We start from the raw sequence: 21,281 nt of genomic DNA, 5'->3' as shown, positions 1-21,281 counted from the left end.
GTGTGGGTCTCCTTATGTGCACATAGTATCTGACCTGACCTGGACCCACGGTGTCTATTTTGAACTCTGACTCGTGAGCCTCGTATGTTGTGCAATATCGCGCTGGTGTTTTTAAACCTGTGTGAAGGGCATATGAGGCAAAGGATGCCTGTTACACTATTGGATAGGAAGTTTTGAGTGGTTTTAAACGTTTTATTTGCCTGGAATTTTCTGTGGAGTTTGTGTTGCAGGATGATCGACCACTTAGACAAGATGTTTAAAGGAGAGGAGTGGAACATTTCTTTTGCTGGCTGTGGCTTCAGTAGTCTTTATTACCTGGGAGCCTTGAGCTGTATTCTGGAGCACGCGCCGCATCTGGTTCGCCGTGCGTCGAAGATCGGTGGCGCGTCTTCGGGTTGTTTAGTCGCAGCCAGTCTCGTGGTTGGAATTCCCATTGGTGAGTTTCTTTGTGTGTGTGTGTGTGTTTGCAGCCTATAATTTTAGATATTTATAAATGGAAAAGGATGAAAGGATTACATCACCGGTAATTTTTTTTTTTTTAAATGAAATTAAATGCAATGGATGTTGCTTCTGCAAATAGATTTTAATAGTATTAAAAATTAGATCAAACAATATTTTAAATAGTTGTGATTTATTGAGTAGATTCAATTTCTAGAATATAACTTGGTTAAATACAATGAATACATATAAATGGTTAAATTAATCAATTTATGGGAAAGATCACATGAAATGTTATTTGCCATAAAATGGGCTTGTTGTGATGAAAAAATGATTATTTTGATGTCAAGGTCCAACCACTTACGTTTGGGACCCATTCTATGTACATGTACCGGTATGTGTATGCATATGTATTTTTGTCATGTATGTCATATACTGTATGTATTTGTTTCTCCTTAAACCCTTTTTGGCTCAAGGAGCACCTGATGCATCGGTTGAGAAACAATTGTTTGGAACAAAAATTGTTTTGCTTCAGGTTCATTTACACAAATGCAGAGCAGAATAGTATTAGGTGCAAAGTCCAGTAGATCGTTAAGTTCATAGTCCTGTGCCTCAATAACACTGTGTGTGTGTGCATGTATGTGTGTGTGCATGTGTGCGTGTGTGTGCGTGTGTGTGTGCGTGCGTGCGTGCGCGCAGAGACCTGCTGTGAGTATGTGATGTCCATGGCTCTAGCGGCGCGCAGGCACCAGCTCAGCGTCCTCCACCCGGCGTTCAGCCTCCTGGGGGGGGTGCAGGACTCCTTGCTCCGCTACCTGCCCCCCGATGCCCACCTCTGGGCCTCCGGGAGGCTCTGCGTGTCCCTCACCAGGCTCTCCGACGGAGAGAACCTTCTGGTCACAGAGTTTGACAACAGGGAGGAACTCATTCAGGTGGCATTTACCTTTTTTACTTTTTGTGGGGATACTTGAAGGGAGATTATTCTGAACGCTGAGGCCTCCGCTGTGTCATCAGTGAACTTCAACCTCACCTACTTCTCTCTCCCCACACTGGCCATACTTTGCAGGTACTCCTGTGTAGTTGCTTCTTCCCCCTGTATTGTGGCGTGACCCCTCCATCGTACCGTGGAGTGGTAAGCCGTCCCCTCCCGCACCATGCATAATAAATCAACCCTTTTCCTATGTCCTATGTAAGACAAACACAGGTGTTGCCCATGACACTGAATAGAGGCCTGCTGCTTTGATGTATCCGGGCATTAGCGAAACACTTATCTTCACTAGTTTCATCCACTAGTCGTGCCCTGGAACATCAGTGTTATGAGCGACTCCTGTGTTTGCGCTACGGTGCATGTGCCCTAAGAAAAGGGCTCGATTCCTCGAATCCCAAGCGGATTGCTTCGACTTTGTCCCGTTGTGATCTGTGGGCCCCCAGCGCTACATGGACGGGGCCCTGAGCAACAACATGCCGCTGCACGACCAGAGGAACACCATCACCGTGTCCCCGTTCTGCGGGGAGGCGGACATCTGCCCCCGGGAGGGCGGCCTGGGCGTGCTGGCCGTGCACTACGGTAACCTGGGCATCCGGGTCAGCCAGCTCAACGTGAAGCGCATCTACAGGTCCTTCTTCCCCCCGGAGCCGGCGGTGGGTGGCGGTCAGCCCCGTGCTGTAACGTGTCCGTACGCTTGAAACGTACACATAACGGGCATCAAAGTCAAAGTCATGTACAAGGCAAATATAGTATAAGTAAAAAGGATACAATTTGTTAAAATGATTAAAATAAGTCATATTTACAATGAATATATTCTAAATTGTGCAATAATTCTGAATAGTGCAAGGTAGGCAAAACAAATGTCCTCATGGAGTCCACTATCTGTACGTTTTTTGATTTCTGCTTTCCGTTTCTTTGTCCTCCAGTCTTGGTCAAAGCTATGTAAAAGTTCTCTGTAAAAGTGGATGTTATGATGAAGTAGAGACAATTTGCCGTAGTGCCATTACGTCCTCAGTGGAACACACAGTGTGTATTGTGTGTCCTACTGAGCATCATGGGAATAAACATTGTTTGTACTTTACAGGAGTTGGCAGAGATGAGTCACAATGGCTACATGGATGCTCTTCGTTTCTTGAGAAGAAATGGTGAGATCGTCCTCATCGCTGAACTTGGTTCATCGTGCTTGTTCGTAAGGAACATGGAAATATAACTTTAATTCAATGAAGCACCGAACCTGTCCTCACAGATCACCTTGGAGCGGAATACTTATCTTGGTCTATGCCGATGGCGAAACCCCCAACCAAACCAGTGTGCTGTGCTGGACAGACACCAGAAAAGGACAGCCAGGTGTCAAAGGTGTCGCAGCCGGAGTCCCACTGGTGGCTGGAGCAGAACGCAGCCCAAAGCCTGCCAGCAAGCATCCAAAAGGGTAAGGACTCAAAGCAGTTGTAATACCCCCCCCCCCAATATAGACAGGTATCAGATGTACTGTAATTTCAGGAAATTCACTTTTTCATATTTTTTGTCCGATCATTTCATTTTCATATTTTTTCACCAGAAATAATAAATGCAATTCCAGAAATGTTTACAAATGGGGTACTTTTTGTCTACTTCATGCACCTTCGGCCATACTTTGTCAACTTCACATACCTTAGTATTGGGCCCTAGTATGTGGGGTGGACAAAGGTCAATTATTAAAAGCTGACTGAGAAGAACATATTATGTTCCTGTAGCCAAAGCGACCAACATATTCCACAGTCTGCTCCCAATTTCATTAGCACTTGGGTGTCCACTTGTTATACCATAGGCACTGCAGAAAGGTACAGAACCGTAATGATGCTTTTTGTGGCAAAAGTCTCCCCTACTGAGATGAATTCAGAGCTCTTCATCACTAAAGATACATTCAGAACTCTTCATCACTAAAGATACATTCAGAACCCTTCATCACTAAGATACATTCAGAACTCTTCAAAAGAAACATATAGATGCTTTTCATTAACATGTTCAAAATTTATTCAGATTGTGTAGTTTCTAGAGTATTTGACCCATTGCCAAAATGTACTAGGTTTAATCTCAATGTCTTCCTGTAGGCATCCTATACCCAGAGCATGATGCCAGCCCCTACCAGCACCTATGAATTCACTAAATTGCCATAGATGAATGTCTCCTAAATGACTACTTCCCCTTTCCCATCAAATACATCAATAACAACACTGCTCCCCAGACACCATTCCGTTCACACACGAGGTCCATGTATAATGTTATGTACTGTATGGCTGGATGTGTGCGTTCCAGTGCTGTGTAAGGCGTGTAGAGAGAGCCATTATGCTGGCAGTGCTGGCAGTCAGGGGATGGCGCCCCCTCTGGTCAGACTGTTGTGCTTCCTGCTGATTCCCTTCACGTGGTCGGTGGAGCTGATCGTCTCACTCATCAGGTATCTCCCTCAATCGCACACAAGTTTTTTTTTAAATGTAAGAAACAATAGAGGTGGAATACTGAGAGGCACCTATAAATGTTAGGAATTCTCACAAATCCACCCAAAGATGTCATTGAATAGTAATTATTGAATGTGGTTTGTCTGGCAGTGTGATGATGTTAGGCTGGAAATTGATGTGCAGTCTGATGTCGTCTGGAACGAAAACACCAAAAGATCTGGGGCCACGGGAGCATGCATGGCAGACGGTACGCCCAAACCTCTCCAACTGGTCCGGTATCTGACTAACATGGAAGGAGTCTCCGTATGCATCTCTCTGACATATTTTAAGATATCCATTAATGTCACTTTCGGATCTCTTAAGTATAATATATCTAATGTATGAACATTTCTGTTTAGTTTTGCTCCAGACCCGAGCCGCCGCCTTCCCCTGGAGCTGAGGATATTGGGTCGCACTGACAGCAGGAAAGAAACTTCAATACCTGCACCCTCTCCAAGGACCTCAACATCCTTTCGCTACTGGACCAAGCACCTTGAAAGTAAAACATACTCTATTCAACTAAACGTAGAGTTCAGCCTTAACTAACTGTAATAGGGCCCATGCATCATTTCAAATAAAATGTACTGGGCTAACCACATGTTGTGGATAATATAAATGTGGAGACAACTTCAGCCACATTTTCCAGGGGATCCATTAGTTACTTAAATGTATGATTGGGAGAAGTACTGATAAATATGGGTTCATTCATCTATTGTTGGTTGCTTAAAGCCTATCCACAACCCTGTGGATTTTGGGCAAGTCATTTTAACAATATATTTTATACAATATCTTGTTTTACTTGTAATTATTATTTACAGAAACAAGAATGTCATTTCAACTTCTTCCAAATAAAACCAGATTGCATGAGTGTAAAATACAAATATCAAGGCTTACATCAAAATGTAGAAAAACATCATTCAGATATTTTAATGCACATTTTGATATACTTTGTGAATGACAATTTCTAAACCGATTTAAAAAAAACATTAAAATAGCACCAAATTGAGTTGATAACGGGCCATAGAAATTCTGCAAGTGAAATCACAACCATGTCTGTCCTTTGACCTGGCTTGGGCTTTCCCATTCAGAATATACTCAATGACAAACCAATTCTAGCCCTACTACTCCTTTGCTGCCATCTAAAGGTTAGGCAGCTATAGTAAAACACAGGTCCGCCTACACCAGTTCATGCTTTGCTGTTACCTTAATGTATAAAATATATACAACGATTATTTGACAGTGTACCCCGGTTCATTGATATTACCTTTAACATCTAAATGGCAGCAGATAAGTAGTAGTTGGTCTTCGTAGGCCTCAACACAACAACACCAGCAGGCTCATACTAATTCCCGCTGGGCTATTTCCAGTCATTCAATTGTAAAAAGTTCTAAGTAATAAGAAGGCATTTCTACTGCCTATACAGTAGACATGATCGGCCACACCTACTGCATCACAGTGCAGTAATGTACAGTACAATAAAATAAAACCGATTCAACTTGTGACCTTCAAGCATCATTTTCATAGTCCCTGATTTCACACTTAAAAAAAAAAAAACCGACTGCCATGAACAAAGTGTGTACACAGGACACAACTGCAGATGGTGTTCTGCAAAAACTCTAAAAATGTGTCATTAATGCGTGTGTATTCTGCTAAGTCACTAATAGAAAAATGAGAAAAATGGGAGGATGAGGTCTTCAGGCTGAGGCCCAGCTTTGCATCAGACGTGTGGCGGGCCTGGACCCTCCTGTGTGTGTGTGTTTCCTGCGTCCACACAGAGGATGGCCCTGGTCCCTAAGCTGTTGGCTCTGTCGTAGGGCCAGTCGTCGTCGCCGCCACTGCTGCTTCTGCTGCTGCGGCTGCAGCAGCAGTTGCCGCTGCCACCGCCGCCGCCGCCGCACCCCCGATGTCAGGGATCTGGTCGGCAAACGACTGGGTCATCCACTGTCCGTCTGGGAGCTGGCCTTCTGCCCCGCCCGCCGCTTGGGACGTGGTGGCCTTCTCTGCAGCTTCTGGACAACAGATGGAGACACACCTGCAGTGTCAGTCAGCTCTCCTTTTCCCCACGTCGTGTTCTCATTCATCTGCTCAAACTACACCTTGTATGAACGCTGATGCACTCACTCTGAGTGACCTTAACACGATCAAGAAGCAACTTTTTAGTTACTAAAAAGTTGAATGTGAATGAAAAAAAAATATGAATGAAATATGATCACATAAAACCACCATAATAAGATAATCCAGTATACTGGCACACTTGGAATACTAAAACGGTATTTACAATCATTTATTGTAGATAAGAGGGTTTCACCAAGGAACTAGTGTGCCTTGAATAAAACACATGGTCTTTATCGATGTCTTGTGGCCCTAGGGTGCGATTGAAATGGTGTCTTTCTTCATTGCTCTGACCTTTCAATAGAAATTGTATGGTACTTTTCGCATTTGTCTGTATTGCATTTTTTTGCCTAAACCTACCTCTATATTTGCTGTACTTCCCATTATTGGCAACAAGCCTTGACCCAGCTACTGGTTTTCATTACATTGCTTTGAGTACTACATGCTGTTTTACTACTGTACTGGTGGTTTATGTTTTGAAAATTAGTTTCAAATGATTGAAATGTGCCAGTCTACCAAGCAAAGATTACAATACAATCAAATAAGCTCATTGGTCCGCTTTTTTTCAGTATGTAGTATAAGATGGCAATTATCTTGTCTTTATCCAGGAATGACAAATACATAAATAAACAAAGCAAGCATCCCAATTTCAACAAATAATTTATACGCCAAGGAAAGTCCACAAGACAAGTTAGCCATTACACAGTGGCTAAATGGTACGATTAATATGTTGGGTTGTACATTTGTTAAAGTGTGTGGCTATTGAATGAAGATGGAAGGGTTCCTGAAAACACTGGTGTACGGGGCCAAGAATGTCATGCGACACCTCTGGACACCCCAAAATGTAGGATTAGGGATGAAAGTGTTCTAGTTTGTGTGTTCTGCACTTCTTATGACAAATGTACTTATTGTAAGTCGCTTTGGATAAAAGCGTCTGCTAAACACCAACGTCGGGGTCCAACGTTGACGGGGCTACAGTTGCGTACGGCGTCGTTCTACGTCACCTGTGTTTTCAGCCGCTGAGAAGTTGCAGTGGCCGTTGGTCTGGGGCTCGCCCGGGGGGGGTGGTGGGCCTCCTTCAGGTCCTCCTTCAACGTATGCCCCCCCGTAGGCGTCCTCGTAGCCGGGGTCGTACGCCTCCTCCTTTATGGCCATCCTCTTGGCATCCTCTGGGGACGCAGAAAACCAGGGACATGAAGGCGCTGCTCTGTAAAGGGATCTGCTCTGCACATCGACACTGGACGACTAGGGCTTTGACTTTTGCCCAAAAATCCTATTCGAAGTTCGTTCGTTTATTAATATTCAAATATTTATGAATAATATTTTGATCATTAAATGCCTTCTGTAAGACCTGGATTGGGCTTCGCGAGGTTTGTTTACTGCGTTGCTATGGTTACCGGTCTTGCGCGTTCCAACGGTTTATTTGGTTTCTAATAAATCGCTGTCTAATCAATACTTCATTCACTGCCTCTTCCGTGGTCATTACAATATTATGAATGGACTGCATCGGGTTGTCCGACGTCTCTCCCTCTTGGCCTGCCCATAACAGGTTCGAATATTAAGGGCTGCCTAATATTCATTCGAGTTTTGATTTAATTTTTGATATTCTAATTATATTCGAATAACGAAGTTCGGAGTCAAAGCCCTACACTGGACCGAGCCGAAAATAGTCGACAGATTAGCAGATTGTGCGTACATTTTCACAGGGGAACTACACATCAGGTCGGATTGATACATTTGTATGCGGCTATCCCATGACCCATCTCGTCCCTAGGGTGTTACTCAGCTGCCCCACAAAAAAAAAAAAAGGACGTGAACGGACATGCAGCAACACAGGAGAAAGCTCTTTCTTTTTCTTACCCTTAGCCAGTCCCAGGTCAAAGCTGTATTTGACCTCCTCGATTTCTTTCGACTTCTGGATTCCCTTCAGCTCGTCCCTCAGCTCCCTCAGCTTAATGTAGAAGTGGACTTTGTCCTGGGCACGGGGGAACTGGGCACAGCGAGCACTGGACGAAGGCATCAGATACAGGGCCTAGGCAGGAGAGACAGGAAGTCATGTGGGCCCGCAGGACTCAGGTGTGCAAGGCTGTGTAATGGCAACTATCGGCCCAGCAGCCATCTTGGTACTGTCTTTGTTCAAAAATGAGTTGGGGGGGAAACATTCAGATGCCCACCCAGCTGGCGTATAGAAACAAGATGGCGTGTACAGTTCGTGGACAATTTTAATCCATCTCGCCCTGCCCGTGGTTACGAAAGCTGGGATGTAGAGGTTTTTATAGTTTACCCATATTTTGGCAGCAACGCCTCTTGTGAGCACTTGCAAACAATTTAAAAGTAGTATGATAGGGCTACCAAACATTTTTTAGGGCCCAAAATATTTAGGCCTTGAAATAATTACAATACAGTCCCCAATATCCCACTGTTCTTACCACATCACAGTCAGGAATCTTGTGAGGCTGCAAACCAAACGTGAGTGTCTTTGGTTTTTTGCCAAACATCTCTCTGCAGAACATTTCATATATGCCTGTGGGAAAGATGCAATTGTGGTTCTTTAGATGATGCATACAATACATAAACAAAATGTCCATTGGGAATGTATTTTGAGACTGCTATAGAATACTTTTACTTACATTTTCCGTTGAAAACTGCAATGAGAGGCTTGTACTTTATTAATTTCTGTGTGAGAATTTTGCCTCCTTCGCGTAACTCCGTGCTGTTTTCCCAAAAAAAAGAAAGAATAGAAATAGACGGTCACATAATCATCACTTTTACAACCAAAACAGTGACCTGACGACATGGCCATTAGATGTATGATCATTTTACAATTGATGACAAATGGGACTGGATTATATGGGTGTTCAGAACTAGTAAGGATCCATCCTCAATGTGTGTAGCAGTCCCGCTGGTACCTGGAGAGATCTTTGCTCCCAGGTGTGGCCCTGGCCACCATGTTGGTGAAGCCGATCTTGTACTTAGTGGGCAGTAGTGTGTCGGCCGTGTGGTTGAGCAGCTCATCTGTGAATCCAGACAGGAACAGGCACTTCCCTGCAAGGGTTCACACACCTCATCACTACTCACTCCAAGCATTCCCAAATGTACAGGTGGTCACATCAGCAAAATGTCAAACTGTTGTTCTGCACTCTTATTGAGCAGTCTGTAGGCCAAATCCAATACAATTGTTCCATCAAAATAGGGAAATGCTACTGGACATCATGAACTAAATATACATTATAGAAGGGCTTCTCAAAAAGAGAGAAACACCCGAGAACTTACAGAAGTGGTTTCCGGGACCGGGGAACCAGCGTCCAATAAAGGCAGCCAATAAACCCGGGTTTATGCCAATCTGAAAGGAGTGAACACAAGCCTGGTTAAGGGCCACTTGGACTGGTCGAGAACAACACGCTAAATATTAAGTCAGCCAGGCGAGTGGATGGAGATGCTCACAATAACGTAGTCCAGGTTATATTCGAGCAGGTCCGGCAGGGTTTTTGTCATGACCTCTTCCTCGCTCATTCCCTTGAAACGGTCCCTTTTCCTCTTGACCTTCTTGAAGGTATCGTCTATTTTCTCCTGCTTGCCGTCCGCCTCGCCCTCCTTGGCCTTCTTGGACTTGGGACCCGGCTTGGCCTTTGGGGCGGCGGGGTCCTTGGGGGCTTTTGGTACTTTGGGCGCCTTGGGGGGCTTCGGAGGCTTGGGCGCCTTTGGGATTTTGGGGGGTTTAGGCTCCTTGGGCTCCTTGGGTTGTGCTGGTCGGCCTCTCTTTTTGGCTGGAGCTACGAAGCAAGACCAAAGAGGTTTTTTTAAAACACTTCACGACTTTTCCAAATCTGGACCTGGCATGCCATGTTCTATTTACTGAACACGATTCCTGTCGTAGTCGCAAGCATCGGACACACACATTAAGACCAGGTTCTGACATGGCGTCACACTACAAAATACGGAGGCAACAGCGTATTCGCAAGACTTACTGCTTAGAGCTTGGAATCGTGTTGTCTGTCTAGCACTAGACACTGCGGGTTTGTCAAATTAACCAACAAATTCAAATGCAATTTAAAAAGAAGGAACGCTAAAACCTTTTGGTTATTTTTCAAAGGGCAAATTGTGTTTTAAAGTGTTTGTTTGTGTTTTCGAATGACCAGGACCAGTTTAAATGTTTAGTGATTAAACTAGGATCATTAGAATCCATGCATTGAAAGAACTCACTTCCCTCCATTACTAATGCAAAATATCTTCAACAACAAACAAACATGCAAAGAATGATCTTATTGATGTCTGACATGCCTAATATGTACCATCTGGATAGGGGGATACCACTGATGTTTTGTTTTTTAAACAAATATCACTAAACTCCTGTGCTGAGCTGTCCAAACACCAGCCTATGCATCCTTATTTTGAACCCACACAAAACAAGAACCCTGCGTAGGATGATATACTCAGTACGTTTTGCTGGGTTGGCGGGCTCCTGCTGACCCATCATGGGTTCCGGGTGAGAAGCCATGTGTGCCGTCGCCTGCTCTCCCGCCGGCACTTCTGGATAGTGGGGGTGGTGGTGCGGACTGAACCCGGAGTACTGGGCCTGGAGCGCCTGGAACTGCTGGGTCGACTGAATCCTGTAGAGCCGGGGTTACAACACACAGGCATGAGCGGGTTGGTAGGAGCTACAGCAGTGAGTGAGGCTCCGCGGAAATACTGTCAGACCAGTGAAAAGACACAGCTCCAGGACAGGTGCACCAGGTATCAAAGAATTTGTACGTCAACTTTATTTTGTGCATTCATTTATAACACGGCGCAATATTTATATATACAGTGGGTATATACATAACTTGGCAATTCAGAAATTAGGGACAAACAGGACAGACCATCTTATGCATTCTTATGGGTTAAAGGTTCACACAGAAATCCAGTCACAGGACTATCAATGTATACACGACTCATCTGTACTTATGACTTCTTCCTCAACATCTTAAAAGAGACATATTTATGAACGCTACAATTGTTCAAACTCCAAGCGATTCAATCTAAAAGGTCTTTCAAGGATCTGCTGCATCAGGCCCATGACAAACACAAGAAAACACAAGGCACACCTATTAATATCACAAGCCAGAATGCAATTAACAAATGGGATAAATGAAAAAAGGGGATGAGGTGCACATGCTTTCCATTTCATTTTAATAACACTGGGCCTCAAAAAGGATTTCTACAAAGAACTGTGTCCTGTGGGGCCACGTTGCGCTGGGAAGGGGACTCACCACTGTTGAAGGTATTCCGAGGGGACAGGCAGTGATCCATACAGCTTTTCCTCCATCTTTAGGTTGGTTTGACTTTGTTAAATAAATCAATATTCATGTTGAGGACACATAGTTTGATGATGTACAGATGCTTTTGCATAAACAATTCGCCAGTGCATGAAACAGAATGCATGTGCCAAAACAATTAAATCAAGGTGTGCAAAGAAAAACCGAGAAAGGGTGGTGATTAAAGAACACTTTTGGTGGGTATTTCTAAGTGGGTACCTAAAATGTATTGTCCATCCATTCTTTCATCAATGCTAGGCTATAAAGCTAACACCAAACAACGATTAGGGATAGGCTATCATTTAAACGTGTATTCACCTCAGATAAACCAGCGCAAGGATTCCTAACGAATGATCTGGTTACAGAATAACAAAGAAGTATTAAACCAATCTTTGTATGTAACATCCAACTGATTGTGAGTTGAGCACCAACCGGCTGCTAGCCGACGTAGCCAGCAGCTAGTCGGCTATATTAGCGTATTGAGTGAGCGGCTACGCTATTGCTATCCGTGCGGTTTTCATCATTAATCGACATTAAATACCATTATGAAAAAATATAAACATACCTGTTTGAGCTAATGTTGAATTGTAGCCGTCTTTGTAGACAATTGTACAATTTTCATTAATTCCGCACTATTGATTACATTGGAAAAGGTACAGCGACCCAACAAAGACGTGACAGGGTAGCCCGTCAACTTTGACATCGGAACAATCCAAGTCGGCGACTTAGGGGTACCAAGTAAAATGACTCTCTGTTGCAATTCAACAATCATTACAAATTGCAATTTATGAAATGTAATGTGAAACAGTTATGTTTGGTAAATGTGTGGATTTACAATGCCGCGAGATAAACAAAACGCTTTGCAAATATTGACACGAACACATCCCCGTTTTTATTTCAACATTGGTATATCCTGGGCAGACTTTTAAACTGCGTTTAAAAGGCACCAGGCCGTTTTTCATTGGTTGTGAGACTATGTAGCGTTATCGAAACATCAACAAAGCGAATAATGCATATAAAGATATAAATATATATATGTATGTATGTTTATATATATATATGTGTGTATATATATATATATATATATATATATATATATATATATATATATATATATATATATATATAGAGATATAGATATATATATATATAGAGATATATATATATAGATATATAGATATCTATATTTATATCTTCATATGCATTATTCGCTTTGTTGATGTATGTATATATGTATGTATATATATATATATATATATATATATATATATATATATATATATATAGGCCTATGTCCGTCTTGAAAGTAGCACAACATTATATATATTTCATTTTTTTATTAGTTGCATGACCAGGGTATAAATTCTAGCTCCATCTTGCTCAGAAACGGAATCGTTAACTGTAGCCTACCTCCTGTTGTAGTTCACAGTGCAACCCACATATCAGGGTATGCAACCGTATTGAATAAACAAATTCAATAAGAAATAAAAAAGTATGTATTTATACTATTATTACATTGTATATTCAATGCAAGCCATTGAGATAGAAAATAAGGCTAATAAAGAAGAGTAAAGTGACTTCTGGGCACCCGGGAAAGTGAGTAATCAGTTGTGAATTATGATTGATGATGCAGTGTGCGATATCAATAAACAACGACAAATATGTATGCATGCTTCCTACACCATGTATATTTTGAGAAAATGTACAACTAACCTCAATCCCAAGCACCGTTTTCGTTTTATATGTAGGCCTATGGCCTTTATTCAAACAGGCATTACACTTGCATTACACTTTTCTTTCCATAATGTTTCCATTTTCTTTGTATACATTTGTTTTCAAAAGGCATGTATTGGATAATAAGGGTTAGGCGCATACAGGGTTCGAGTTAGGTGGGAGCCAGTGGGAGCTGAGCCCCCACTGGGAGAGGTCCTGCTCCCATGAAAGCAGCAATCTCAAATGTCTGTGGGGGTCTCTGAAAATACAGCAGCATAATATTGTAATTACAAATAAAGCTATTTTCCCTTCCACATACAGAGTACTATTGACGTGTTAAGTAAGGGATAATAGAACGCCGGTCATTATCGGGATAATAAGCCCAGACAGGGCGAACCGGACATCGATGCGACACGGGGCTTATTTACGAGTTATTGGTAAGGTCTCCCCCCCCCCCCCCCCCCCCCCATAACTCGAACCCTGCTTACATGCATACATTATTTGCGCAATAACGTAGTGAAAAAAATAGTCAGGAGTAAAATGGAGTCTGTTATCTATCAATGCTTGCACATGAGCTGGTTCTTCACTTAAACATAGCGATGCTAAACAAATCCAGTTAACAATTTGCCGTAGCAGGGTCTTTTTGCTAGACCAACCTTCACCAAAGCACCAGTTCTAAGTTTTTTTCTGATCTACTTGATTTACAATAAAAAGTGATAAAATATATGCCAGTGACAACCTCTTTTCCAGGGCCACACAACAGACTGAGATGTGCTCAGCAAGTGGTTCATGGTAAAAATATGGAGAGAAGTTCAATTTTACTTACTTTTATGTCTTTGGTACACAGATACAACAACTATTTCTCAGATATAAATATTTCAAAAACAATTAAGGCAGGACAGTAGACACCGAGGAAGAGTCCTCTGCTGTTGCACTCATAGAAATGAATTGCCTTGCTTTTTAAGGCAGAAACGTTAATAAATCACATAAAAGTTGAGGTTGAACATTAGAAGGTATTTAATGGCGCCGCAATCACAAATCCGAAATTCCGGAGCACGGTTACACAATTATACATGATACAAATAATAAAATCCCAGTTTTTTCCCCCAAGATATAAAAATAAGTCACCGAAAAAACACACATGCGGTACGAAATGGAATAAATTATAATACTAAAAAACACCAAGAATACAAACTGTTTGTCTGAAAGACGTGGAAGTCCAGGCACTGTTGGCCGCCCCCCCTTGTGTGACACATGCAGACATGACGAATCATCACAGGTATGACCCCCCTATGACCTATTCTCCATTACATTGGTGTCCTTAAAACGTCTTGCCCTCAACCGGGGGTTGAGGTATGGTGCTGCTATCACAGTTGATATCCGGTATCTGCTCCACAAACGACTGTGGAGTCCACGGGTTACATGTCATGTGACCTGCCGCAATCTCTTTACGGTCAGGTTCTGGAAGGAAGGCGTCACAGAGGCGTTACTGAAGATGTCAAAGGGTTGCATGACCGTTAATCATGGACAGGTTCCTTCCTAGGCTACAAAAGGTGCAGGGGAAAAGTATTGTAACCCAAATTACAACTTTAACTTCTCACAACAGGCAGCAAATAGCTTTAAGGATAACTGATAACTGACAAATATTAAAGGGGACTTATTATACCACCAGGTGTGAGTGTGATTAGTCTTACAAGCCGTTTCGAAAATCGGCCTAATATGACATCACTAGTGGGTGTGTCTACCTAGATCTGTGCTGGATAGATGAGCAATGTTTACTTCAGTCCACTGGGTAGGCTGGTAGATAGATCTATCCAGCACAGATCTAGGTGGACACACCCACTAGTGATGTCATATTAGGCAGATTTTCGAAACGGCTTGTAAGGCTAATCCCACTCACACCTGGTGGTATAATAAGTCCCCTTTAACACACGAAATCATCTTCGTAACAGTGGATACCAAGATGCCAAAGCTAGTTCTTTGGAAGGGAGAACTATGTGATGCTCCTTGGCAGGTTTAAATATAGGGCTGAATGTGGTCCTCAGCGTTGACAACGTCATAGATTACTTTGCATTAGCACCACTCACCTTCCTTTTTGGCATTGGAGATACTGCAGTGGCTGGGGCCTTGCCTCGCCTCCTCACGTCCCCGGTCACAGTTCTCATACTCTGGGTCCACCTGCTCCTCTTTGATTGAAATCCTCTTGGCGTCCTCTGTCAAAGCAATCCAATTCAAATCAGAAACAAAGGGAAGTTATATTTGGCCAAACTTGCAACGGACCAAATAAGTAGCGTTCAAATAAAACAAAACACAGCCACACTTAAACAGCTAAGGTAATGGGTAATAAACGGTTGTACCCTTTGCCAGCTGTAGATCAAAGGAGTACTCCGTCTCCGTCACTTCAAGGCTCGGCTTGCCCTTGCCCTTGATTTGGTCGCGAAGATCCTTCAGCTTGATGTAGAAATGCACCTTATCCTGAGCCCGGGGAAACTGCGCACAGCGCGGACTCGATGAGGGCATCAGGTAACACACCTATCCATAGAGACACATGTCCATAAGTTAACAAGTTTCCACCCCAGTGAGACCCTTGTACTGGTCCATCTGTCTCATCTGTCGCCTGTTGCCTATTCACGTACCGTGCCGGTTTCAGGGATTTTGTATGGCTGTAGGCCAAACTCAAGATTCTTTGCCTTTACCCCAAAAATCTCTTTGCAGAAGATTTCATAAATGCCTGTTAAAAAAAAGAAAAGAAAAAAACATTCTCAGTAAACAGCAGATTACACTCAAAGACGCTGTGCCTTAAATCACCAGAACATTTGATGAGTATTCTTACATTTCCCATTAAACGCTGCGATCAGTGGCTTGTATTTCTGAAGCTTGTCAAGTAACTGTCGACCTCCTTCACGAATCTCCTTGCTGTAAAAGAAAAAAACATTCAATATTCATCAACAATCTTTACATATAAATAAGTCACTAAAATGGCTGTTTGACTCGGATGGTACAAAATTCCAGCATTACTATTTCTCAAATATGGCATGAAAACCAAAAACTCTGAAATTTCCACACCTATGAAAATCCAACAGTTTTTTAACAAAGCCGGAACACTTTAAGCTTGTTCAGCCTAACAAAAACAGTGGCCGTAACACCCCTACGCCTAGTATACTTATTGGTTTACTTGGACAGGTCTTTGCTTCCTGGTGTAGTTCTCTCCACCATGTTGGTAAAGCCGATGCCGTGCTTCTCCGGGAGACTCTCGTCGTGCATGTAGTTGAGCTGCTCGTCAGACAGACCTGACAGGAACAGACACTTCCCTGGGAACAAGGGTGTAGAACATAAGTCCATGAAATCTATTCAAACTAACCGTTTGACCGGTCAAGACAAGAGTTTGTACAAATGGGTCTCACGGCCTCTTGACACCACAAGGATTTTAGAATATGAGTTAAAAGAAGAATGCCTGCATTACAAACGTCTAAATGGTAGTGTGCTTTTCCACAACACTTTCCTTCTTAGTTTAATTTGAACACTTTCCATTCATTTTGTGAAAAATGTCAGCTTTTGCACTTGCACAACTACTTAACTGCAACCTGTTTGAACTTAATGGTATGTAAATAGATTTGACCAAGTACAAATTATCAAAACAATGTAATAAAACTTCATTAGAGGACGTACAGAAGTGGTTTCCTGGATTGGGGTAATGGCGTCCTTTGAAGGCTGACAGCAGTCCCGGGTTGATTCCAATCTAAGGAAAAACAAGGTGTTACCATAGAAAACCTACTGGAAAGTCGACATTTTCTGTGAACAGGACCTCAGCACCGGTGTGCACAAAGTCAAAGTACCAGAGCCACCTTTTCACCGCCATCTGCACCTCCTTGTGTAGTTTAGCTGGAAATAGACCACTCTTTGCTAAATGAAATAAATATATGCATCCGCACAAGATAACTTACTATCAATATGTCAAGATTGTAGGTAATAACATCTGGCAAGGTTTTGGCCATGACCTCAGCCACTGACATGCCGTTGAAGCGGTTGAGGGCTCTCTTGGCCTTTTTAGCGGCCTCCTCCTCACTCATCTCGACCGGCTGCATCTTGCTTTCCTCCGATTGCTGCTTTGGAGGCCGGCCCCGCTTCCTCTTGCCCGGGGGTGCGGCTAGGAGAATTAACAGATGTTCAGAGATGGCAGCAAAGATTGCTTTCTTTGTTTTTATATGAACATTTGTCCAACTATTGACATGCTATGTATATACTTGATTCAGCTAGAGGCCATATTGGGTGGGGATAAGTTGGGTTTGGAAACCTTCTAGAAACTTTGGGGAAACCGTGTCCCAACAATGGAAACGAACAATTATAAGCCGGTATGGAAATGAGGAGCAGAACTAAAACTATTGCACTGAGCTTTCATGGTTTCCAAAATTCAAGAAGGGCTTCCCCACCCAGATAACCAAAGTGAAAAAGGTGTAAGGCAGTTACCGATTGTTCATTATTAGGTACTGAAAATGTGCATAACATGTTGTATCGTTACAATGATCCGGTGACATGGGAGTTAGTGGGGGAGGCTGCCTCTGCCTGCAGGCTTACTCACCTGGTGCGGGATCGACAGGTTGTTGCTGTTGGTGAACCCTCCCTGGCTCCTCCTGATGCCCTGGAAACTCCTGATGCGGACTGGGCTGGAAAGCAGGCTGTTGGCTCTCCCTGAAGTTGTGGTGATAGTCAAGTTCTGCTTGGTGGGAGCCCTGTGGATAGTAGCTTTGGTGCGACAGGAACTCCTGGTGAGATGAAGGGAGTTCCCGGAGGACAGAGAGCTCTGTCATGACGGGCTCCTCCCGTGATCCTTCGGCGTATTGGCCCATGCTATGGTACTGCATCAGGTGTTGGGCCTGTGGGTGCTGCTGGCTGGACTGGTACCTGGGGGAATAGTTTGCGAGCAGAAGAGTAAGACATTAAAACGGGATAATGGGAAACAATCATTGAGTGAATTACCTTTCTGAACCAGAGTAAAATAAGTTCAAATGGGTGTAAAGAGGGATGGATTGAAAGATAGGATTTTGAGTGCATGCACACCTTAAGGGAAGTGGGAACAAACGGTGACAAGCTACCTACAACCCTTTATGCACCCTCAACATTGTGATCATTGCACATTTGGAGCTCAGAATACTAACCTGATAAAGATGATCACTTACAATAGGCAAAATGATGAACAGTATGGCATTTCCACACTTTCGCATGCATTTCCTGTAAAAATGAATCCCCATATTTCCCTCACTCCCTCGAAATAGTTTTTTGATCAGCCATGTAATTTCCAAAATCAATAAACAAATGAGGATTGTCCCATATGTTGCTCGAAGACAACTCACAACCAGTGATGCCTTCACAAATGATGTTCGATGAGCATATCTGTATAAATAATAGTCATGCATGACATGCTATCTTCATGGAAATACAAAATAATGGACGATTTCCGATCTCCAACAGAATTACATTCGGATTCGGCGAGGACAACTCACCACTGTTGGAAATAATCCGTAGGAACCGTCAGTGACGTATACTGTTTTTCTTCCATCTTAATCGTTGATATACTTGAATAAACTAACATTGATTATGCTGACAGATTTGTACGTAAAAGCATAGTGTGGGACATTGATGGGATATGTTGGAAATAACGTTAGACAAAAGGAAGTGTCTGCAAATTCTAACCGCAGTAGTACAAAGACGGCTGGTGGAAGGTATTGTTACTAGCTTCTATCCGCTTTACATGCCTCACAAACTGTCTTCATCGAAAAATACCACTTTCATTTTATGAGAACGGAGGAATAAAAATAAATCAACACGTAAATAACGTACCTGTCATACATTTTTTGTTCTTTTTAATAAGGGACAACGTTCGAGCCCATTCAAAACAAAGACCATTTAAACGTCCAGCATATCGTTTAATGAGCCCGTTGGCGAGTAAAATAAATATATCGCCACCCATAGGCGTGGAGTATTCAAAACTCATACTGATTACAATTTAGAAATACAATTCTTAGAGAAAGACAATGATTTAAAATCTCCAATAAAGGTACGGAATAACTTAATAACTCTTTGATAATATAAATACAAATATAAATTAATATTAGGCCAAACATCTATGCTACCTGGGAGAGACACACGGTGGCGACAGAGTGCGTGTGTATTGACACGTAACCACGAATTGATTGGAGAAGAACTGAGCGTTATGGAGTAGAAATTAACCTCGGCGGAAGCATGTAGGATTCCGCCTACTGTGACATTTGTTTATTTTCTGAAGAAAGCGAGGTAATATTTATTTTGACATAAACATTTTACCCTAGACATTTTGGAAACGTAGCTGCTGGGATGGTAATTAAATGAGCAAGCGAATATTGATGTACTTAAAACGTGTTGGCATGTGCCGGTTTTTGGTCACTCAGTGATTCTGTTCGTACTTATTAACCTACGATATACCTCAAGACCTACCGTCGGTTCATATCGATGAGCATGCATTTCATGCTTGAATACAATAACCATAGATAATACCTTGTAAAGGAAGCTTTGAACTGTGAAGTTGGGTTTCCTTTACATAATTTCTGCCATAGTATTTCAATTAAAGGCAAGGCTACAATAATATTGCTGTTTTACTATCTCAATGCGTGTTTTTTTTGTTTTGTTTTTACACTCGCCGGTTTGTAATCAATAGGGAATATACTTACAAGTCATGACCTCTAAGCTACCTTTCCTATCAATATCTATTTACATTGCATTGCGTCATGCCATTCTTCCCTCGCAGGTTAAACTCAAACCCCAATAATGCCAGCGGGTGTGTCTTGGCCTCGCTACCTGAGGATGTTTGGGGCCAGTGTCCTTGCTATGTTCGCAGGAGCACAGGCTGTGCACCAATACTACCTTCCTGACCTAGTGAGTATCACAATGTGACCCAGTCACTCCTGTGTGTGTGTGTGTGTGTGTGTGTGTGTGTGTGTGTGAAAATATATATGTAGAAGATTCAATATACCATACACTTCAATTATTGCTATTTTATAGTTATAATAATGAATAAATCCCTTGAAAAAACATTATGATTCGTCGTCATTGTAACCCAAAGGATTCTGGTTTCGAGGAAATAGGTTAATTTGGACATTGATATAATTGAACACTCTTGGGTAAATGTGGAGTACAGTGTGTTTGTCTGTCATCAACCACCAGAGTATTCCTGAGATCCCACCCAGGCCCGGCGAGTTGAGGACTGAACTGCTTGGCTACAGACTTAAGGAGGAGGCTGTTTCCCTGCAGCAGCAGATGAACTCTGCACAGAAACCTGACTGATCATATGCCCTATGATCTCAGGGATGGACATGATTCAAGTGGATATATATTTGATATTTTTATGAATGTGTTGCAGATTTTGTTTTATCCCTCTCAGTTAGACGACCAAAACAGTTAGAGGACCTAGGTGGCTTTGGTGAAATTGCAATTTTGTCACTGCTACCGTACCTTAAGTCAATCATCATAATATACTATGAATTAATAAATACATTGTCTGTCTTATACTAATTTGTTTCTTCCTGTGAAAGTGAGTCATACTGTATTTCCTAGGTTGCCTTATTTACAACTTTTGGTAATCGCAGGGTTTGGTACATTTGTGCAAAAATGGAGACTTGACAAGCTCAAGCATAACATTTTGAGTGATACTCATGTAATACTTTTATCGTATATTAGCGATTTTATTAGACAGCATGTCCAATAAAACTGTTACGCACGAAAAAAAGTATTACATAAGTATCACTCAAAATATAAAATAAGTGTCATTATATTCCGTATTGATGTCCCTATCAGAGCAAATTTAAATAGCTCTGGTCCCGACCCTTCTACGCAGGCAGTGGTCCAGACTCCAGCCCCCGGGGTATCATAGCAACCACAACAAACAGTAGTAAAGATGGCGACTCCAAGAGCAAAAGAAGCTGCTAAATATCTAGAAAGGCACAAAATTGCCGAACTCATGAACAACCTGACGAGCAGTTTGTTATTTAACAGACCAGGTTAAATCTATTTCCATGTGTTATCTTGTCATCCATGAATTATTGTGTATCCACGAACGATCGATGTAATCCGATAGGCATCTTATTATATCCATCGTTTATGCACTGCAGGTGTAAACGTTTACTGTGATGTAAACATACATTTGAAATGTTTGTTTCGGATAATATTTTCTTTACAGAGGATCCGAAAGATTTTCTCATTGACTACCTCGGGCAGCTGAAGGACTCTAAA

General features: G+C 42.3%; 4 protein-coding genes across 14 annotated transcripts; 2 read left to right on the top strand and 2 right to left on the bottom strand.

The window, feature by feature from the left end:
- The first annotated feature begins 8 nt into the window (after positions 1-8).
- LOC130389704 (patatin-like phospholipase domain-containing protein 2) lies at positions 9-5,492 on the top strand. Of its 2 annotated transcripts, XM_056599628.1 has the most exons (9): positions 9-436; positions 1,138-1,370; positions 1,505-1,570; positions 1,870-2,079; positions 2,511-2,571; positions 2,673-2,855; positions 3,722-3,860; positions 4,012-4,108; positions 4,260-5,492. In XM_056599628.1, exons 1-9 carry the CDS (start codon positions 232-234, stop codon positions 4,317-4,319), a joined length of 1,254 nt encoding a protein of 417 aa, XP_056455603.1. In that variant the 5' UTR covers positions 9-231; the 3' UTR covers positions 4,320-5,492. The 2 variants fall into 2 exon arrangements, with proteins under 2 accessions (XP_056455603.1, XP_056455604.1); XM_056599629.1 differs by lacking the exon at positions 4,260-5,492 and having other exon boundaries at positions 2,653-2,855; positions 4,012-4,095.
- tdg.1 (thymine DNA glycosylase, tandem duplicate 1) lies at positions 3,350-12,007 on the bottom strand. 3 transcript variants are annotated; one of them, XM_056599598.1, is made up of 11 exons: positions 11,872-12,007; positions 11,262-11,333; positions 10,453-10,622; positions 9,457-9,785; positions 9,286-9,355; positions 8,922-9,057; positions 8,643-8,725; positions 8,442-8,536; positions 7,873-8,044; positions 7,017-7,181; positions 3,350-5,909 (listed from the first exon to the last, which is right to left on the bottom strand). In XM_056599598.1, exons 2-11 carry the CDS (start codon positions 11,315-11,317, stop codon positions 5,692-5,694), a joined length of 1,494 nt encoding a protein of 497 aa, XP_056455573.1. In that variant the 5' UTR covers positions 11,318-11,333; positions 11,872-12,007; the 3' UTR covers positions 3,350-5,691. The 3 variants fall into 3 exon arrangements, with proteins under 3 accessions (XP_056455573.1, XP_056455574.1, XP_056455575.1); XM_056599599.1 differs by having other exon boundaries at positions 11,262-11,317; positions 11,872-12,001; XM_056599600.1 differs by lacking the exon at positions 11,262-11,333 and having other exon boundaries at positions 3,351-5,909; positions 11,872-12,001.
- Positions 12,008-13,639: 1,632 nt separating this feature from the next.
- Positions 13,640-18,953, bottom strand: tdg.2 (thymine DNA glycosylase, tandem duplicate 2). Of its 8 annotated transcripts, none has more exons than XM_056599608.1 (11): positions 18,521-18,949; positions 18,197-18,248; positions 17,599-17,921; positions 16,964-17,166; positions 16,689-16,758; positions 16,195-16,330; positions 15,853-15,935; positions 15,656-15,750; positions 15,377-15,551; positions 15,107-15,232; positions 13,640-14,480 (listed from the first exon to the last, which is right to left on the bottom strand). In XM_056599608.1, exons 2-11 carry the CDS (start codon positions 18,223-18,225, stop codon positions 14,341-14,343), a joined length of 1,380 nt encoding a protein of 459 aa, XP_056455583.1. In that variant the 5' UTR covers positions 18,226-18,248; positions 18,521-18,949; the 3' UTR covers positions 13,640-14,340. The 8 variants fall into 8 exon arrangements, with proteins under 8 accessions (XP_056455583.1, XP_056455581.1, XP_056455585.1 ...); XM_056599606.1 differs by having other exon boundaries at positions 18,858-18,933; XM_056599605.1 differs by lacking the exon at positions 18,197-18,248 and having other exon boundaries at positions 13,645-14,480; positions 18,521-18,602; positions 18,858-18,949.
- A 248-nt stretch (positions 18,954-19,201) lies between these two features.
- Positions 19,202-20,930, top strand: LOC130389738 (ubiquinol-cytochrome-c reductase complex assembly factor 6). The gene is made up of 3 exons (XM_056599674.1): positions 19,202-19,310; positions 19,801-19,928; positions 20,217-20,930. The coding sequence occupies exons 2-3, from the start codon at positions 19,821-19,823 to the stop codon at positions 20,334-20,336; spliced, it is 228 nt and encodes a 75-aa protein (XP_056455649.1). The 5' UTR covers positions 19,202-19,310; positions 19,801-19,820; the 3' UTR covers positions 20,337-20,930.
- The last annotated feature ends 351 nt before the right edge of the window (positions 20,931-21,281 follow it).

The sequence above is a fragment of the Gadus chalcogrammus genome, chromosome 9 (assembly GCF_026213295.1).
Source record: "Gadus chalcogrammus isolate NIFS_2021 chromosome 9, NIFS_Gcha_1.0, whole genome shotgun sequence".
In the NCBI taxonomy this organism is placed as follows: domain Eukaryota; kingdom Metazoa; phylum Chordata; class Actinopteri; order Gadiformes; family Gadidae; genus Gadus; species Gadus chalcogrammus.
Note: the sequence above shows the minus strand (reverse complement) of the source record. Positions and strands in the feature narration are given on the sequence as shown.

What these genes read in the sequence shown, in the direction of transcription:
- tdg.2 (XM_056599605.1), bottom strand. An exon ending in CAATCCAGGAAACCACTTCT is followed by an intron (nt 16,331 to 16,688) that starts GTACGTCCTCTA and finishes CCTTGTTCCCAG; the next exon opens with GGAAGTGTCTGTTCCTGTCA. An exon ending in CGCAGCGTTTAATGGGAAAT is followed by an intron (nt 15,751 to 15,852) that starts GTAAGAATACTC and finishes TTTTTTTAACAG; the next exon opens with GCATTTATGAAATCTTCTGC.
- LOC130389738 (XM_056599674.1), top strand. Translation starts at nt 19,821, where the DNA reads ATGCCAGCGGGTGTGTCTTGGCCTCGCTACCTGAGGATGTTTGGGGCC. An exon ending in AATACTACCTTCCTGACCTA is followed by an intron (nt 19,929 to 20,216) that starts GTGAGTATCACA and finishes ATCAACCACCAG; the next exon opens with AGTATTCCTGAGATCCCACC.
- tdg.1 (XM_056599598.1), bottom strand. Translation starts at nt 11,317, where the DNA reads ATGGAGGAAAAGCTGTATGGATCACTGCCTGTCCCCTCGGAATACCTT. An exon ending in GCCCGCCAACCCAGCAAAAC is followed by an intron (nt 9,786 to 10,452) that starts GTACTGAGTATA and finishes CTTGCTTCGTAG; the next exon opens with CTCCAGCCAAAAAGAGAGGC. An exon ending in AGATTCCTGACTGTGATGTG is followed by an intron (nt 8,045 to 8,441) that starts GTAAGAACAGTG and finishes TCTCCTGCCTAG; the next exon opens with GCCCTGTATCTGATGCCTTC.
- LOC130389704 (XM_056599628.1), top strand. Translation starts at nt 232, where the DNA reads ATGATCGACCACTTAGACAAGATGTTTAAAGGAGAGGAGTGGAACATT. An exon ending in ACAGGGAGGAACTCATTCAG is followed by an intron (nt 1,371 to 1,504) that starts GTGGCATTTACC and finishes CATACTTTGCAG; the next exon opens with GTACTCCTGTGTAGTTGCTT. An exon ending in TCTTCCCCCCGGAGCCGGCG is followed by an intron (nt 2,080 to 2,510) that starts GTGGGTGGCGGT and finishes TGTACTTTACAG; the next exon opens with GAGTTGGCAGAGATGAGTCA.